The sequence below is a fragment of the Nannospalax galili genome, unplaced genomic scaffold (assembly GCF_000622305.1).
Source record: "Nannospalax galili isolate Female #2095 unplaced genomic scaffold, S.galili_v1.0 scaffold1149, whole genome shotgun sequence".
NCBI lineage: Eukaryota > Metazoa > Chordata > Mammalia > Rodentia > Spalacidae > Nannospalax > Nannospalax galili.
This window is the reverse complement of record NW_008359817.1, coordinates 977,376-995,549: the sequence shown is the minus strand read 5'-3', so window position 1 is coordinate 995,549 and position 18,174 is coordinate 977,376. Positions and strand designations below refer to the sequence as shown.

Genomic DNA, 18,174 nt, shown 5'->3' with positions numbered 1-18,174 from the left:
GAACACTAATTTGATATAACTATTCCTTCATCTATATATTTAAATTTGTCTTTTACATTTATTATTTATTTATTGCTTTTTTTTGAGACCCTATCTCAAAAAGACCAAAAAAAAAAGTGTATGCCAGCATGCCCGGCCCTAAAATTTTACACATATTTGACTGGGGATGGGGTGCCTTCTATGACACATACGACGTTGAGGTCACAGGACATCTTGGAGTCAGTTCTGAGGCTGGGTTAGTTCTGACCCACCCCTAGGTGGGTTCTGAGACTCAGTTCTCAGGCTTGTTGAGCCATTTTGATTGCCTTTCAAAACCTGCATATTTAATAGTATTTTTTGTCAGTTGAATGGATCTTGTCCTACAAAATGCAGACTTTTCTAGTAGTTCCTTGGTATTTATGGGGTTTCTGGACTCACCCTCAGCTTGGACACAAATGCAGCTGAGTTCAAGTCTTGTGAAGTGGCATCGTGTTGATTTAGTGTATTCGGTCCTTATGCCTGAGATCCTCGCTGGGTTATTTATAATAATGTGAATGCTCTATAAAGACTTTGGGAATGATGACAAATATATATTTAATATGCACCCACTGAGTGATTTTGATTTTTTTTTCAGTCAACGTTGGGTGAATGTGGATATAGACCTGGGTGTGCTGATGCCCCCCCTATTATCCCAGCACTCAGGAAGAGGAAGCAGGAAGATCAGGAATTAAGATGGTCTCAGCTACATAGGGAGTTTGGGACAGCCTGGGCTGTATATAAGTGTCAGAAACTAGTTGGAGGCTACTATTTGTATGAGAAAAAGATTGGTCTGAAGGAATTGGTTACCTCTGGAGTGAAAATGGAAGGTTATACGCTCTCCTGCAGGGGAAACAAAGTCATTTTTCTGTTTTTCTGTGTATGACTGTGTATGGAGGTCAGAACAGTTTCTGGGACTGGATGCTCCTCTTGGTTCTAGGGACTGAACTCAGGTTGTCAGGCATGCCCCCAAGCACATTTACCTGCCAAGCCATCTCTGCACGATGGATATTTGTCTTATTTTGAGATGAGGTCTTATGGTTTGCCAAGCCTTGTTCTCGCCTCAACCTTCCCAGTGCTGGGGTTGCAGGTGTGCACCAGCCCTACTGAAAGGTTTTTGTCTCATTGGTTGGTCAGTTGTTTTTTGAGACAGGGTCTCTCTGTGGCCACAGCTGGCCTGGAACTCTTTATGTAGACCAGGTTAGTCTCAATCTCACAGAGATCCTCCTGCCTCTTCCTCCCGAGTGCTGGGATTAAAGGCATGTGCCACCCATGCCTGTCTGTTTTTGTTTGTTTTTTTTTGGGGGGGGGGGACAGGTCTCATCCTGGAGCCAGACTGGCTAAAACTGGTGGTTGTCTTTCTGCCTCAGATTCCCAATTCTGGCATTACAGATAGAAGGTACTTACTATACACAGCTTCTATTTTACGGGCAACAGTTAAATGTAGACCACCTGTTGTGTCATGGACTTCAATTAGTCAGTAGAGTGAATGAGGCTGTACATACCCATTCTTGGTTGAACCCTGGGGCTATCTAGGAAGGGACTGGGAATTATTGGTTACACATGACCTGAGGCCAACAACTTTAACCACTGCGTTGGCCATACTGTTGCATATTGGTGTTGTCTATAGGACCCACTGAAGTATCTGACTTGTCTTTTTTCTAGTTTTCAGCAATGGAAGTCTATCTTGTCCATGTTCTTGGGTACAAAATACGCCTCCCCCATTTGTAATGCGGCCATCTCCCTTGCCTATCATACCAAGCCACTGGCCTCCAATTCCAAAATCCCATCCACCTGCACAATTCCATCCTAGTGATGGCTTTATAAATAGAAAGGAAGTGAAAGCAACTCAAACTCTTGACCAGGGTGAAAACACACGTACAGAGCAAGACCTCCCCTCGCAAGCTGCCTGCTGGACCTCATACGGTAGTACCGCTGCCCTTGCTCCTGCTATTAAACTTGAAAACATTCCCAGGAAAGATGAATGGGCTTCATCTTTGGCTCAGCTGATGCAGATCCAAGGAATGAGACCTCCTAGTCACAGTCTGTTTAATGATGCCTCGGAAAGAGGGGAAGTGAGAGTGGATGGGGCCCTAGACTATGAAGTTAGAGGTGCACTGTATAATCCCTTAAAGGGTGGCTATGACGTAGATGAGCCTAGAGCTAGGCTTCTGAGGGAGCAGTATAATGAAGTTCTAGGAGCCAAAGATACCATGAAGTCAAGTGCTGGTGTGGAGATCAACTTGGGTAAAGAAAGGAATGGCTATGGGTCTGGTCCCTATTTCCTGCCACCTCCACAGAAAGTGATACCTGAGATTCAGTTGGTTAAAAGCCAGAATAATGTAAGGCCGGAAGTGTGCAAGTCTACTGATGTGAGCCAATTTTTGCCACTGAGGCAGCTGTCACCTAGCATGGCCAGGGAAGACTCAAGGTTGCTTTCCCTAGCTCAGAAGAAGCTCAGTGAGCCAGGCTTCCCAGGGAACCATGGCTTCTTTCCCACCCAGCTGGCCCAAGGCAGTAAAGTTGATAAAGCACTCCAGTTTGATTCCAGCGTGACCAAGAAGCAACACTCAACAGGATGTGTGCTTTCTAGTTCTGATTTGGAGCCTAAAATAGACAGGGAAACTGAAGCCTTTGCCATCTCTCCAAAAGAAAAGGTGATCTATATGTTGAAGAGAGATGCTAGGTTTGGCACCTTGTGTCCCAAGGATTTAGAAGATGGTAAAGTGGAAGAGGATGCTGAAGATGATGTGTATGAGATAGGCTGTTTTCACGAAATCAGCAAGCAGGGCCGTCTGATTCTTCACAAAGGCAGGCTTTACCAAGAGGTTGGCCAGGTGATAAGCTGCAAGTCTCCCCGATGCTCTGGCACACATGGGAATACCTCTGTGGCTTCCAAAATGAAGGGAAAGGAATCAGAAACCACCTGCGGAGGGATCCAGAAGAAGCCTGCCAGAGCTCTGAAGGAGTGCTCGCAGCCCAAAGTTGATGCAGTAGCTCGGTGTGATATGAGCTGTGCTGGTGGAGCTTGGGAGATATATGATGAAGATGATATTGAGGTGCAGGATGAATATGACCACCTGGATGATAGCTCTACAACATTACTCACATGTAAGTAACAAATAAGCTCATATTGTTTATGGATGGTTCTAAGTAGCCCGGAAGTTAAGGCAGCTTACAGACAGTGTCTCAATTTGCAGTTGTGTTCTCACATAATCATGTAAGATAGCTTCTGTCTGTGGGGCTTCCATACAGAATCCTAAGTTAGCCCTGCCTCAAGAAAGTTTAATGTAGTTTGAGACAAAGATAGTAAGTATATGCTGAAACAAAGCTCTATAAATGAGTTAAGTTCAGGGATTCAGGAAAGGAGAATTAGACACAGACCTTTAGGATTACTGAGAAGTCTAGGTCCAAACACTGAGTTGCTTCAGATTGGGAGTTAAGGGATAAGAGTGGTTGTCCATCCTGGACAGTTTAAGCACACTCCAGGGACTTCCATTAACGCTGTAAGGTACTCATGGTACTAAAGACAACAGCAGAAAAATCATCTATTAATAAAATTCTGTAATGGGTCTCGAACCACAATACATCTAAAACGGGTCATACCTACAGAAGACAGTAACTAGGGAAGGGAAGTTTTCAGTGCGGCTAAGTGGGTGGATTATGCACTGATGAGGTTACACTGCAACCATAACTGTCTACCCTGAAAGTAGCATTAACTCAAGGAATGCATATTTACATGGAGGCTTTTAACATTGTGTACATTGCATGCCCGATGTTGCTAATGGCACTTTATTGTGGGTTTTATGGGATTTTTGTCAAGTTAATCCAGTGATTTGACTTTCACAGTGTCTCAGTTGGAGAACTAGAAATTTAGCTGGCATCATGAAAGCCTTCTTTATAGAACCGTAGTTAGCACTGAAAAAGTCTTTCCAAGCTGGGCGTGGTGGTGCGTGCCTTTAATCCCAGCACTTGGGAGGCAGAGGAGTACAAGGCCAGCTTGGTTTACACAGTGAGTTCCAGGCCAAGTGGGGCTACAGGAAGACCCTTTATCATGAGTTAGTAGCTAAAGATGAGTACTATCTTGACTCAAATGTTTGAGGAAGTTTTGTTTCTCATTTTCTAGGCTGAGTGCCACCTACAAAGGAAGAGTTTATGAAAGCATTTGTCACGATCAGAATATCTTTTGAAGAACTCCAGTATGCAACAAGCAAGTTAAGAAAGATGTAGCACAGGAAGACACAATGCTGCACCCTGCAGTATCAGCTACTTAGAAGGCTGAAATCACTCAAGTCAAGAGTTTGAGACCAGCTTGAGCAACAGACCCACATCTTGGAGAACAAACCTCATCTTCTAAGAGAAAACAAAATAGTTTTTAAAAATTAATTAACCCTAAATTGCTACTAAATAACAGGTTTAATAGTAATTTATGATTTGGCAAAGGATTTCAAAAGCTTAATAAAATAACAAGTGAAGTGGTTGTCTTAGTTTTCTTTTTGCTGTGATAAAATACTCTGACAAACACAGGGTGTGGTGGTGCACCCCTTTAGTCCCAGCACTTGGGAGGCAGAGGCAGGTGGAGCTCTGAGTTTGAGGCCTGCCTGGTCTACATAGTGAGTTCTAGGCCAGCAAAACTCTGACAAGCAATTTGAGAAAGGGTTTGCTTGGCTCTCACAATTCCAGGTTACAGCCCATCGTTGGGAAGTCAAGGTGGCAGCTGATCACATCCGCAGTCAAAGAGCAGAGGGCAGTGAATTGATCCATGCATGCCAGCTTCCTGAATGGTTTTATTCCTAGTGGGTGGGTCCTTACATGTAAATTAATGTAATTAAATCAATCCCTCAGACTTTCTCAGATGATTCTAGGTTATGTCAAGCTGGCAATGGTGGTCTTCAAAAAAATACAAATATGAAAGTTTGAATTAAAGTCTTAAAACATAGTATTGGATGTGGGATTTTTCTTTTTGAGTGTTTTACTTATACATATGTGCATGCAGTGCCCACAGAAGCCAAAAGAGGCCATCTGATCCCTTGGAACTGGAGTTAGGGACAGCCACTATGTGGATGTTGGGAACTGAACCCTGTTCCTCTTGAATTAGTGCTGAGCCATCTCTCCAGTCCTGAGGTTTTTTGTTTGTTTGTTTGATTTTGGGGGGAGGGTCTTTTTGAGACAGGGTCTCCCTGTAGCGGCAGCTGTCCTGGAACTCACTATGTAGATCAGGCTATCCTTGAACTCACAGAGATCCCTCTGTGCTGGGATTAAAGGCATGCGCCACCACGCCCAGCAAGATTCCCCTATCTTAACCTCCAGAGTGTTATGATTAGGCAGGCATGCGTCACCACGCCCGGCCCTTGTTTTTTGTTTTTAAATGAGCCAAGTTCTTGAGTTTATTTTAATGTGTTTTGTCTGCATGTTGTGCAATGCCTGCAGAGGCCAGAAGAGTTATGAATGGTTCTTAGCCACCATGTGGGTGCTGGGAACCAAACCCAGATCCTCTGCAAGAGCAGCCAGTGCTCTTAACTGCTGAGCCATCCAGCCCTTTCCTATTTTTTTTTTTTTAAATCAGTGATTTGGCAAAATTCCATGTAGACAAGCAGGGCTGACTGCATATGCCTAGGGCTCCTTAGTTGCTAACAGAAGGAAATACCTTAGGGTTGGGTCCTGACTTGTTTATGAACACTTAGCCAAACAACCTTAAGTGTTAACAGGCTTATAGTGGTAGATGGTATGTGCTCATTTTCAGCCATCATATTGGAAAGTTTCAGGATCTGGAGAATTAGGACAGGAATTCTTGGAGAATTCCTGGAGTTTTTGGAGAGGACTGGGGTTTCATTTCCAGCAACCACATGATGACTTACAACTGCCTGTTAGTAACTCCAGTTTCCGATGCCCTCTTGCTTCCTGTGTGCTTCTCTGCACAAGCAAACACATAACTTTAAAAGAGTGACACCTGATGTGGTGGTGCACTTCTTTAATTCCAGCCCTTGGGAGGCAGAAACAGGAGGATCTGAGGCTATATCATGAGTTTCAGGCAGGCTGGGACTAGGGAGACCCTGTCCAAAACCAGCTATCTATACTCAGAACCCAGTATCCAGATAGTCAGTTTATGTAGGCAATCTTAGAATAAATAGCACAGGTGAAGATCTAGAAGGTTTATGTTATAAACTTCACAGTGTACATGGGATGGTGATAGCATGGATTCACTCTGTTGGCTCCAAATTTAGTTGTGATTAAAATACCTTTGCTAAATTTGACTCAGTAATCTAGTGCTTTTCAGGGTGGTCAAAGGCGGGTGGTAAGGAGCAAAAGCAGCGATGTCCCCATGGGATCAGAAAAGGCTAATTTCCAAAGCTGCTGTCATAAGGTCTGGATTTTTACCTACCCCTTGCTTAAAGGATTTTTAGTTACTGTTATCACCCTCTAAGCCTATATTATGTGACTACTTCGTGCTCCTATACTACCACTTCCATACGCAGACATTTCATGATGTGATTTGGTAAGACAGGAAGAAAGTTTGTAAGGAGATCCTTGATGCTATAGACATTGTAAAAGCAAAACAGCTAACGTGCTTAGCCATCGAAATATGCCAAGCTCTGTTCTTTACAAGACTGGGTATGTAGTTCAGTGATAGAATGCTTGCCTAGCATGCTTGAGACTGCTCTGAGTTCTATTTCCAGCACAGAAAAATGGTACCATGCTCATAACACTGGGACGTAGTCTAGGAAATAGGCACAGGTTGCTACATCTCACAGCTAGCCAGTGGTAGGTACAGCCAGGATTCAGTGGCTTCAGTTTCTGATAATCAGGGCCCAAAGCATAGGGGAAGATGGGCCCACCAGGAGTGTTTTCTAATGCACCTTGACCACAGACATAGGCATAAAGACAGCTATGTGTGGTGATGTTCTCCTGTAATCTTAGCACTTGAGAGGGACTGAGGCAGGACTGTGAGTTCAAGGCCACCTAGTTTTAAAAAAACAGAGTCTACTTGATACTGTCTTTGTTCTGCAGGTTGTGAGTCTGGGCAGGCTAAACTGGGTTCTCTACTTAACATCTCATAGAACCCAAATCAAATTCTCAGCAAGGCTCTTATCCTGGAGGCCCTAGGGGAGAATGTATATACTAGGTCTCATTGAGGTTGCTTTTCACTGTAGGACTCAGATTTCCTTTGCTGGCTGCTCAGGGCCTGCCATTAAGAATCTAGTATTATTTCTTGGGCCAGTGAAATGGCTTAGTGGGTAAAACTGTTGAGCTTTACCCAGTGTGTGCTGTGCCGCATGCGTTTGCACTTGTGTAGGGTACATTCACCCTCACATATGCATGTGGAGTCCAAAGGTTGACATTGGATGTCTTCCTCGGTTTCCATTTTTCTAAGACATAGTAGCTGACTGAATGCTAGACTGACTGATCTGCAAGCCCTGGGATTTGCCTGTCTGCTGGTCCTCATTCTCGTCCCAGCACTGTACAGGAGTGTGCTGCCATGTGTGGCTTTTACAGGGTACCAGATTTGAGTCCTCATGCTTATTTTACCCAGAGCTATCCCTCTCACCCTTTAGTGGCTTTGCACATGCTAGGCAAAGGACTACCAATGAACAATGAGCTATGAGCTATGTCTTCTGTATAATTTTTTTTAATTGACTTTTTGTGATTTTCATACAGTATAATTTGATGGTATTTAGATCCCCTCTCCTATCCTTACTTCCCCTTAGTGATCCCCACCCAATTGAATGTACTCTTATTATATCTCCTATAGAATAGCCTGTAGACTCTTAATTTGTGTCCCCAAACATCATTTAGTGTGGGTCCAGCCACCGGAGCCTGGCTAACCTACCAAAACACCCATGCTTGAAAGAGACTGACTTGGCTCCTCCCAGCAGCCATCTGTTGTCACAATTTCCTTAGGTGGGTGTTGGAACTTCTTACCCATTTTCTCCATGCTGGGATTTTTTTTTTTTTTTTCCTGATTTGAGCTTGCATGGGGCTTGTGCATGCTGTCACATGTACCACAAAGGTTAAGGTCTTGTACTACTCTTGTAGAAAGTCTGAGTTTGGTTTCCAGCAGCCACAATGGGCAGATCATAACTGCCTGTAACTCCAGCTCTTGGGGGATCTGAAGCCTCTGGCCTCTGGAGGCATATGCACTCAATGTACATAAATATACACATACATAATTAAAAAAATTTATGTGTATGAGTGTATTGTTTGCATGGATATGAGTGCACCTGTGTCATGCAATGGCTGTGGGGTTCAGAAAATGGTGTCAGATCCCTGGAACTGCAGTTACAGATGGTTGTTAGCTGCCATGTAGGTACTGGGATTCAAACCCGGGTCCTCTGCAAGAACAGTCAGTGCTCTTAAACCATTGAGCCATCTCTCCAAACCTATACATAATTTTAAAAAGACTTGCTATGTAGACCAAATGCACCTTGAACTTTTGACACTTGGTTTCAACTACCAAGTGCTTGGTTTACAGGTATGCACCACCATCCCTGACTTCCTAGTCTGGTGTGATTTTTTTTTTTAATTTTAAAGACAGGGTCTTGTTATGTAGCTCTGGCTTGCCTTGAACTCAGAGATCCACCTGCCTCTGCCTCCAGAATGCTGGGGTTAAAGGCATGCACCACCACACCTGGCTAGCCCTATGTGATTTTTATTTATCAGTCTGGGTAAAGTTGCCAAGGAAGGAGCACAGAGGTAAGTGGTAGGCATGGCTACTCAACAGGCCTTTTAGTTTTGAGCAAGCAAACATATAGCATAGCTTGATTGTAGAGCACTTGCTAGATATACATAAGGGCTCAATCCCCAGCACTGTAAAAAAGTCTGGAACTGCGTGTGTTCTGAAGGGTACCATGCCAAACCCAAGACCTAGAGCATTTACTGATAGAAGCACTGAGGAAGTGTCTGTTCTGGGCTGGAATTGGTTGTTCTGGCTTTTGAGATAAGATCTGTCATCCTCAGTTACATAGCAAGTTTGAGGCCCAGCCTGGAACTGTCTCAAAAACAGAAAAAAAGAAAAAAAAAACTAAAAAAAAAACCCCTTCAATTTGGAGAGAATATAGGCCCCAAGTGGCAAGTCACTGTAATTGCTTTGTTAGATGATACTGCTAAAGTACCATCCAAGCATTTGTGTTTATGCCCACAGGTTATTATAGCAGTCACTGTTTAGATGTTTTTGCTTCTTCCTGTTTGTATTTTTATAGTTGGAATCCCACTGAAATGGGCCAACAGCCCATGGAAAACAGATGATGCAGAGACCTGAAAATTCAATGCCTTGCCACAATGGGAGGAAGATCATCCCACACCTAGCACCCCTTCCAAGGCTCATGGACTTTTGTGGAAGAGGTTGGCAGAAAGAATGTAAGAGATGGAAGAAGGAGTGGAGTGTTAACTGGAAATGTCCTCTGAACCACTATAGTCACACCTCCTTCCCACACTCATCAAGGAGTTGAGGGAGGAGTCAGTTACCTCTCCCACCCAATCTGTTGACCTTTGCTGCATGTGAGGGGCAGGGAAAACCATATATAAGTGGACAACACCATTTTGTGTGGCTGTCAGGAGGTCACAGGATCTGTATTTGAGTGTGGATTTTACAATGCAGCTGTAAATGTGGGGTGCCCACTCTTCTGTAAATAAACCCCTGCTCTATGCTGTTAAAAAAAATACTAATAAATAAAATATTTAAAATAAGTATTAACTAAAAAAAAAAAAAGGAACTTATGGTAAGAAAAAGATAGTCCCACTATAGAAATGTATGAAAGCAATGTTAAAAGAGTACAGACTTTTGTAGTTATTTTGGGTTTGGTTGGTTGGTTGGTTATTTTTGGTTTTTTGAGACAGGGTCTTACTATAGCCACAGCTTGCTTTGAGCTCACTATGTAGACCAGGCTGGCCTCAATCTCACAGAGATCCACCTCTCTCTGCCTTCAGAGTGCTGGGAAAGTATGTTGTAGAAAAGTTGAGAAAATTAAGCTTAAAGACAGTAGATATGGTTATATTGAATTGATTAAAATGTAAAAGTTATTGAAAATTAATGCCAAAATTCAATATGCTTGGGTAATATTAATGCTTAATTCTGTTTTCATCAATCAGGTTTTTATTGATTTATTCCTAGTAATGTTTACAGAGAAAAATGGCTTAGGAAAAGGACTTTGACATATGATTGTTAAAAATTCAGATTTAGTTATAGGGATAAAGAAACCTAGATAAAAAGGAAAAGACTATTAAAGACTATTCTGAGTGGAAGAAAAAGACTGTATACAATAGGTAGTTCTAAACTACTCCTGTACTACAAAACTCAATGAGCATTCAGATTCACATGTACCAACTTCATCTGAGAGCTCATCCATGGGGACTTCAAAAATGCTGGACAGGGCACATCTTCCATTACACCGACAGTTGAGTGCCCCAAGTACTGAGCGTTGCTCTCACTTTGTATTTCTTAAACCCTTTTATGTATAGAATTTTTTGTTTCTGATATTAAATATTTCATTTGGTTAAAAAAAAATAAGCCAAAAAACCCTGCAATATTATAGAAGCTGTCCTCACATTTGTGTCCTTTCTGCCTCAGTCTCCTGAGTGCTGGGATTACAGAGCACCATCATGTCCGTTGGGAGAGGTAATACAGTTCCTTGGAGAAGGAGCAGATGGAGTTGTGCCGTCTGGAGGGCCTAAGCACTGAAGTGGCAATAGTCTCTGCTAGATACAGACCTTTGAGCAAGATCCTGCTGCACTTTGGAGGAATGAGACACACCTTCTCTCTGCTTGCAAGCACCATCCCTCACCTCTGCCTCAGCCCAGGCTACACTGGAGCATGGGTGGGTTGTGCTCACACAAGATGAGGCAGGAAGTTATGAATGTATCCTGTCATGTGACTTGCTGACTCAGTGTAATGCTTCCCTTGAATTTATTTCTAGGCTTTTTATTTTCTGAGTTAGCACTTCTATGAAAACCTTGGGATTTCTGGCATTAAGATACAGTAAATATAATGCAGGCACACAAATTTTCATGTTTACAGAAAACTGTCCTCAAAGTAATAAATGACAGGTGAATATAAGTCTGAAACATTTCTTAAAACATGGAATGAATTTACTTAATATATTGCAGGGGACAATGGGCTGGGCAGTACCCATGAGTACTACCTCCCAAACCTGCACTTTTAAAAAATAGTATTGCCGGGCGTGGTGGCGCACGCCTTTAATCCCAGCACTTGGGAGGCAGAGGCAGGTGGATCTTTGTGAGTTCGAGGCCAGCCTGGTCTACATAGTGAGTTCCAGGACAACTGCTGGGGCTACAGGGAGACCCTGTCTCAAAAAGACAAAAAAAAAAAATTATTGAGAATTTCATATAAGCATATAAGGTATTTTGATCGCCAGGTGTGGTAGCGCACACCTTTAATCCCAGGCAGATCACTGAGTTTGAGGCCAGCCTGGTCTCCATTACTGAATCCAGGCCAGCTGCAGCTACAGGGAAATCAAATCCATGCCCACTCCCTCCCCTCCAACTCCTCCCATATCTCCCCATCACTTTTTTCTGATAACTTCATGTACTTTTTTTTTAAATGGGGCTTTTTGCTGCTCTAACATTCCCCCCCTCTAAAGAAGTAACCCTAAAATCTTTTAAGGATTAGGTAAGAGCTCCCAAATACTTTCGACATTTTTGGCCTTTGGAACGGAGTGTGTTGCTAAGAGGCCCAAGGACATTTTGTCTTTTAGCCAAGAAACTGGCTACTTTTCTTTGGGGTCTTTTTACAGTAATTGCCTAGCCAATTCCTACCTCCTATTCTTATCACACCATCCTCTGAAGAGGTTACCCAACTTGCGGATAGGGAATCGGGACCCAGATCGCTGTGGTTTCTTCCATGCTGAACAGGGATGCACCAAACCTGTACTTTTTATAAGGCAGCAAGCACTTGATAAGGGTCCTTTCCCCACCCCCCACTTTTTTTTTGTCTTTTTGAGACAGGGGGAACTATACAGACTAGCCTGGCCTCAAGGCCACAAAGATCAGACTGCCTCTATCTCTCGAGTGCTGGGATTAAAGGTGTGCCACCAAGCCTGACTGACAAGGATCCTTTTCACACTGTTAATAAAGTTAAGCTTGTAAGCCATTTGTATATCAAAAAAACCCCTAGAGTTGGGGATATTAGTTCAGTTGGTAAAGTGCTTGCTTTGCAAGCATCAGGACTTGAGTTCGATCTGTAGAACCCATGTAAAAAAGCCAGGCAAGGTGTTGTATACCTGTAATCCCAGTGCTGGGGAGGTGGAGACAGGTAGATCCCTGGGGCTTAATGGCCAGCCAGTAGCCCAACATACTTGGTGAGCTCCAGGCCAGTGAGATTCTGAAAAAGAAAGTCAGGGAACAGTGCCTGAGGAATGATACCTGAGGTTGTCCTGTGGCCTACACACATACACACACACACACACACACTCATGCACCTGAACGCACAAAAGTACTAGTCTCATCATCCATGAGATACCTTTTCTTTTTTCTTTAAGCATAGAGTCTTGCTATGTAGTGCTGACTGGCCCTGGACTAAGAGTCTTCTTGCTTCAGCCTCCCAGAGGGCTGGAGTTAGAGGTACATGTACATACCTGGCTGTACACAGTGAGGTATTTCTGAAAAAGAAGAGCTTACATGATCAAAGCTTACATTACTTTTAGATTTGGACCACTTGCCCACGTTAATAATAATAAATAACTACATTTAAAAAATAAATCATGAACTTTTATTATCCTGAACCACAGAGAGGGGTCAAGCATGAAGTCCACTGAGTTGCCACACTCTTCTTTTGGAGAGCAAAAGCTGTGGCAGCAGCCTGGAGTGCTTCCTCAGACTCCCTTAGTCCTGTTCCCTAAAGGTGGCCTCTCAAAAGCAATCAGACCCCAGGGACCGGCAAGAAGAGGACACTGAAGAAGCTCTCTGCTGGAATCAGTGGCTGCTGCCAGCCAGCACTTGCAAGACCACTTGCTCTGCTGAGGTCAGCCCATCACTGGAAGGTGGTAAGAGTTCACAGTGGTGCCAGGTGTCTGTCCTCTCCTGGGACTTTGTCCTGTCACTCTTAGATGGCAGCTCTCTGTTCTTTGGCCATAGTGTGTGATTTCTGAGAATGTCGGTAAGTCAACACTGTCATTCGGAGTCTGAACTCTTGCTTGACTTGGAAGACTTGTGCTTCCGCTTTTTCTTCTTTTTCTTTTCTTTCTTCCTTTTCTTATGCTTTTCTTTCTTTTTCTTTTTCTTATGCTTCTCTTTACATTCTGAGGAAGTGGAGCTGCTCGCATCTTCATCTGAGGTGGAATCCTCCAGTAACTTTTTTAACTGCTGTATCCTAAACAGATTGATCACAGCTGTGACTTTTAACTTCAGATTATTAACAAACATTTCACTTAAAAGCAGTATGGGGGAGCGGGAATCATGAACAACTACTAAAAACAACCCTTTTCATTGTTCTAAATATTTCTGCATGCTCCCACAGTCCTTATAACTTCTTGCAAATACACTTTTTAAATTTGTTTGGTGGTTTTGAGACAGAGTCTTGCTGCAGACCCAGCTGGCCTGGAACTCACTATGTAGACCAGGCTGGCCTTGAACTCATAGAGATCAACCTGCCTCTGCCTCCCAGCTGCTGGGATTAAAGGCCTATGCCACCACGCCCAGCTTGCAAATGCGCCCTTAATGAACCATCCTCTCTGCTCAGTTTCATGGTAATCCATCTCCTCTAGAACCATAAGTAGTTTTCCAGTTGGAAAGCTAATGCCCCCCGCCCCTTTTTCTTGACAGGGTCTCATGTATCTTAGGCTAGCCTCAAATAATATGCAGCCAAGGATGATCTTGAACTTCTGATTCTTCTGAGTGATGGTATGACAGGTGTGTACCATCACACCTGGTATATGCATGCCCGCTGCTTTCAGTGAACCCTAATAGGAGCCCACATGCCCAACACCCTGACATTGGCTCATCAGTGACAAGTCTTGCTCCCTCAGTCATTCTGTTAAAGCACTGTGTTTTCCAAACTGTTCCTCTTATATTATATAGTTTAAGATTTGAAGATGAGGTGGTATCATCGGGCGGCCTCACCTTACATCCTTTTCATGTCTTTTATTCTCTCGAATGATGTCATACATGGGATCTTCATGTGCCTTAAGGGTTAGAGAAGATTAAGTTTTGGTGAGGTTTCATGAACTGTTTGTTAAATAAAAATTAAAACTATTGTACTAAAATCAGTATTTGAGCCATGTGTGGTGGCACAACCCTTTAATCCCAGCACTCAGGAGGTAGGGGCATGTGGATCTCTGAGTTCAAGGCCTGCCTGATCTACAAAGCGTGTGCCAGGCCAAGCCAGCAGGGGCTATAGGGAGTCCCTGTCTCAAAAAGAATGAATAAAATAAAATAAAATTGTATTTGATGAAGTGGTTTTTTTGTTTGTTTTTTCTTTCATTTTTTAAAAAAATTTTGAGACAAAGTCTCATTATTTAGCCCTTAAACTGGCCAGGTAGCTCAGGTAGCTCAGGTTAACCTTGAATTTTTTTTTTTTTTTTTTTTTTTTTGTCTTTTTGAGACAGGGTCTCCCTGTAGTCCCAGCTGACCCAAACTCAGTATGTAGACCAGGCTGGCTCACAACGATCTGCCTGCCTCTGCCTCCCACCTGCCTCTGCCTCCCGAGTGCTGTAAAGGCATGCACCACCACGCCCAGCAAACCTTGAATTTTTGATCCTCTTTTCCCAGTCTCCTGAGTGTTGGGATTATTTTAAATGGCTATCATTTAAAAGTACTAATGTTGAGAAATACTAAGGTTATTTTCTTTGGTCTAGGTGGCTTGATGACCAGAAAGCAACAGAATTAAACAAGCTGTAAGATGATATGTAAGAAGGGGGGCGGTGAGACAGGGTCTGGCCACATAGCCAGACCCTGTAACTCATGATGTAGTGCAGTGCAGGCTGGCCTCTAACTCATAGCAATCCTGAGTATAAGGATTATAGGCATGAGGCACCACCTCTGAGGCAGGCAAGCACAGGGAATATTTTAGTAAGTTGGGACTCATCTTGGTTTAGGCTATGCACACACTTTTCTAATAATGCACTTGCCATATCTGCACATATAATATGCAATACACACACACCCAACAATGGAGTAAGTTCCTCTTCCCCTTAATGTAAACAGATTCTATTCAGTTGCACATCCCTTATCTTATGTCCCTGTAGGAAGTGCCTGCTCCTGCTAGGTTATCTTTCCACCTTTACACATGCGCAAAACAAATGTTAAAATTTTTTTTTTTTTGAAAAATAGAAACATAAAAACACCCAGCCCAGACTTGACCATTTGTAACACCTTTACTGAAAAATCTGTTTCTATGTACTAAAAACACAGTCTGGGGATGGGACCTGTGGCATTCATTAACATAGACACAATACATACATGTAAAAATAAAAAAATCTTAGCCGGGCGTGGTGGCCCACGCCTGTAGTCCCAGCACTTGGGAGGCAGAGGCAGGCGGATCTCTGTGAGTTCAAGGACAGCCTGGTCTACACAGTGAGTTCCAGGACAGCTGGGGCTTACACGGAGCCCCTGCTTCAAAAAGAAAGAAAAAAAAAAGATCTTAAGGTGGGTAATAACTTTCCCTAACTCCAGTTCCAGGAGGATCTGATACCCTCTTCAGACTCTGAAGGCATTGCATGCAAGTGGTACACCTTCATACGTGTAGGCAAAACACTCATACATATAAAATGAAAATAAGTAAAGAATAAAAAACAAAAGAAATTTAAAATGCTGTAGGCACAGCTCAGTGGTACAGCCTTGCCTGGAACATGCAAGGCCCTCAGTTCAATCCCTAGCAACACACACAAACACAGACACACACACACACACACACACACACACACACACACAGAGTTATATCCCCTACAAGGCTGATTTGTTGAAGGTTTTTGTCTCCCTTTATGGATCTAGTCATTGTGAGGAAACTAGACCATAAAGAATTAACTTCATCACCACTTCAACACCTCTCCACTATGATGATTTTCCTCACCTCACGTCAAAAGCAATGGAACAAGTGGGTATGATGGAGTATGCTTGTAGTCTCAGCACTTGGGATGCTGAGAAAGGAGGACCTTATATTCAAGGTCAGCCTGGGATGCACCAGAGTTAGCCATGGACTGAAATTGTCAAGCAAAACAAATCTTTTCTCCTTTTAAGTTGTTTCTGACTGACATATAATACATTTAGTGAAGACACTTATAAAATCTATAATCTCATTGACCAGGCAGAAATACTGTTAATCTTTGCTATATTTCTTCATTCTCCATAATTTATAAAGAACTTGAGTCATCTGATATATGCAACTTGTTTCCACGTGTTTCTTGAACCTTTCCCTAACAGAATGCAGTCTTCCAGATCCTTTTTTTTTTTTTTCTGTCTTTTTGAGACAGGGTCTCCCTGTATCCCTGTAGCCTTGGCTGTCCTGGAACTCACTATGTAGAGCAGGCTTGCTGGCTTGCTCAGTCTTGCAGAGCCCCACCTGCCTAGCCTCCTGATTAAAGGCATGTACCACCACACCCGGCTCTATATCATTATTCTAGGGCTAGCACTGTAGGCGAGTGGTGACATGCTTCCCTAGCACAGGAGCCTGGGTTCAATCTCTAGTACCTTAAAAACAGTCTAGACAATATTTTTCATTTTCTTTTTGGAAAACTTTGGTTGGTACGTTTGTTTTTGCATGTGTCTCTGTATTTGGGCACACTAGCGTGTGTGTGGATGCATGTCAAAGTTCAAAGCTGACTTCAGGATCTTCGATTGCTTTCTACCTATTCTTTGAGGCAGGATCTCTCAATTGAGCCCAGAGCTCGCTGATGCAACTAGTGTAGCTAGCCACTTTCCCCTGTAATCCTGCTTCTGCCTTCTGAGCCCTAGGATTACCCAACAGGCCTCCATGCCCCTCCCCACCAATATTAACATGGGTCTTGGGGGTCCAAAATCCAGTTCTCATGTTTTATCCACTAAGCTATCTTCCCTGTGGGTGCTGGGATTCGAACCTGGGTCTTCTGCAAGAACAGCCAGTGTTCTTAACCGCTGAGCCATCTCCCCAGCCCCAAGAATGCTTTTTATTTATTTTTTATTTTTTTTATTATTTATTATTTTTTTAATTTTATGCGTATGGGTATATTATCTGCATGCATGTAAGTGCACTTATGTCATGCAATGCCCATGGCGGTCAGAAGAGGGTGTCACATCCTCTGGAACTAGAGTTAAGGACTGTTGTTAGCTGCCATGTGGGTGCTGGGAATCAAACCTGGGTCCTCTGCAAGAACAGCCAGTGCTCTTAATGCTATCTCTCCAGCCCCAAAAATGCTTTTTAAAAATAAATTATATTTTATTATTTTACAGCTAAGTGCACTCATGTCATATAAAGCCCACGGAGGCCAGAAGAGGGCATCAGTCTCCTTGGAACTGAAGTTATGGATGTTGTTAAGCCACCATGTGGGTACTAGGAACTGAACCTGGGTCCTCTGCAAAAGCAGCCAGTGCTCTTAACTGCTGAGTCATCTCTCCATCCCCTGATGCTTTGTTTTTGTGAGACAGGCTGTCACTATATACTCTAGGCCGGCCTTTCCTGTGGGGGAGGGGGGTCTTCCTGTCACGCCTCCCTCCTTGTGTTGGGATTACAGGTATGGGCCACCATACTTGACTCCATTTTGATATACACTGATAATTCTAGTACATTCACTTGGAAGAATTAGTTACTATATGGTGAATTAAAATCTGGGAGGTTGCTGGACATGGTGGTGCACGCCTTTAATCCCAGCACTCCAGAGGCGGAGGCAGAGGCTGGTGGATCTCTGTGAGATCTACGTTATGAGTTCAGGCCAGCTGGGGCTACAGGGAGACCCTGTCTCAAAGACAAAAAAAACAAACAACAACAACAATAAAAACCTAGGAGGAGATTCATGAAAACACAGCAAGAAAATGACAGATCTGTCTTATTGTCATCTAATGAAATATATACTTCCAGCTAAAAAGAGATGATGAGGCCGGGCGTGGTGGCGCAAGCCTTTAATCCCAGCACTCAGGAGGCAGAGGCAGGCAGATCTCTGTGAGTTTAAGGCCAGCCTGGTCTACATAATGAGTTTCAGGACAGCTAGGGCTACAGGGAGATCCTGTCTCAAAAAGACC

The 18,174-nt window shown here is 43.3% G+C and overlaps 1 protein-coding gene across 1 annotated transcript in view; it reads right to left on the bottom strand.

The window, feature by feature from the left end:
- Positions 1–12,713: 12,713 nt before the first annotated feature.
- Positions 12,714–18,174, bottom strand: part of Rp9 (RP9 pre-mRNA splicing factor) — an 18,596-nt gene continuing 13,135 nt past the window's right edge. The window contains exons 5-6 of the mRNA XM_008823691.3: positions 14,086–14,147; positions 12,714–13,336 (exon numbers count right to left, since the gene is read on the bottom strand). Of these exons, the coding sequence (XP_008821913.1) occupies positions 13,138–13,336; positions 14,086–14,147 (261 nt within the window). The 3' untranslated portion in view covers positions 12,714–13,137. The remainder of the gene's footprint in view (positions 13,337–14,085; positions 14,148–18,174) is intronic.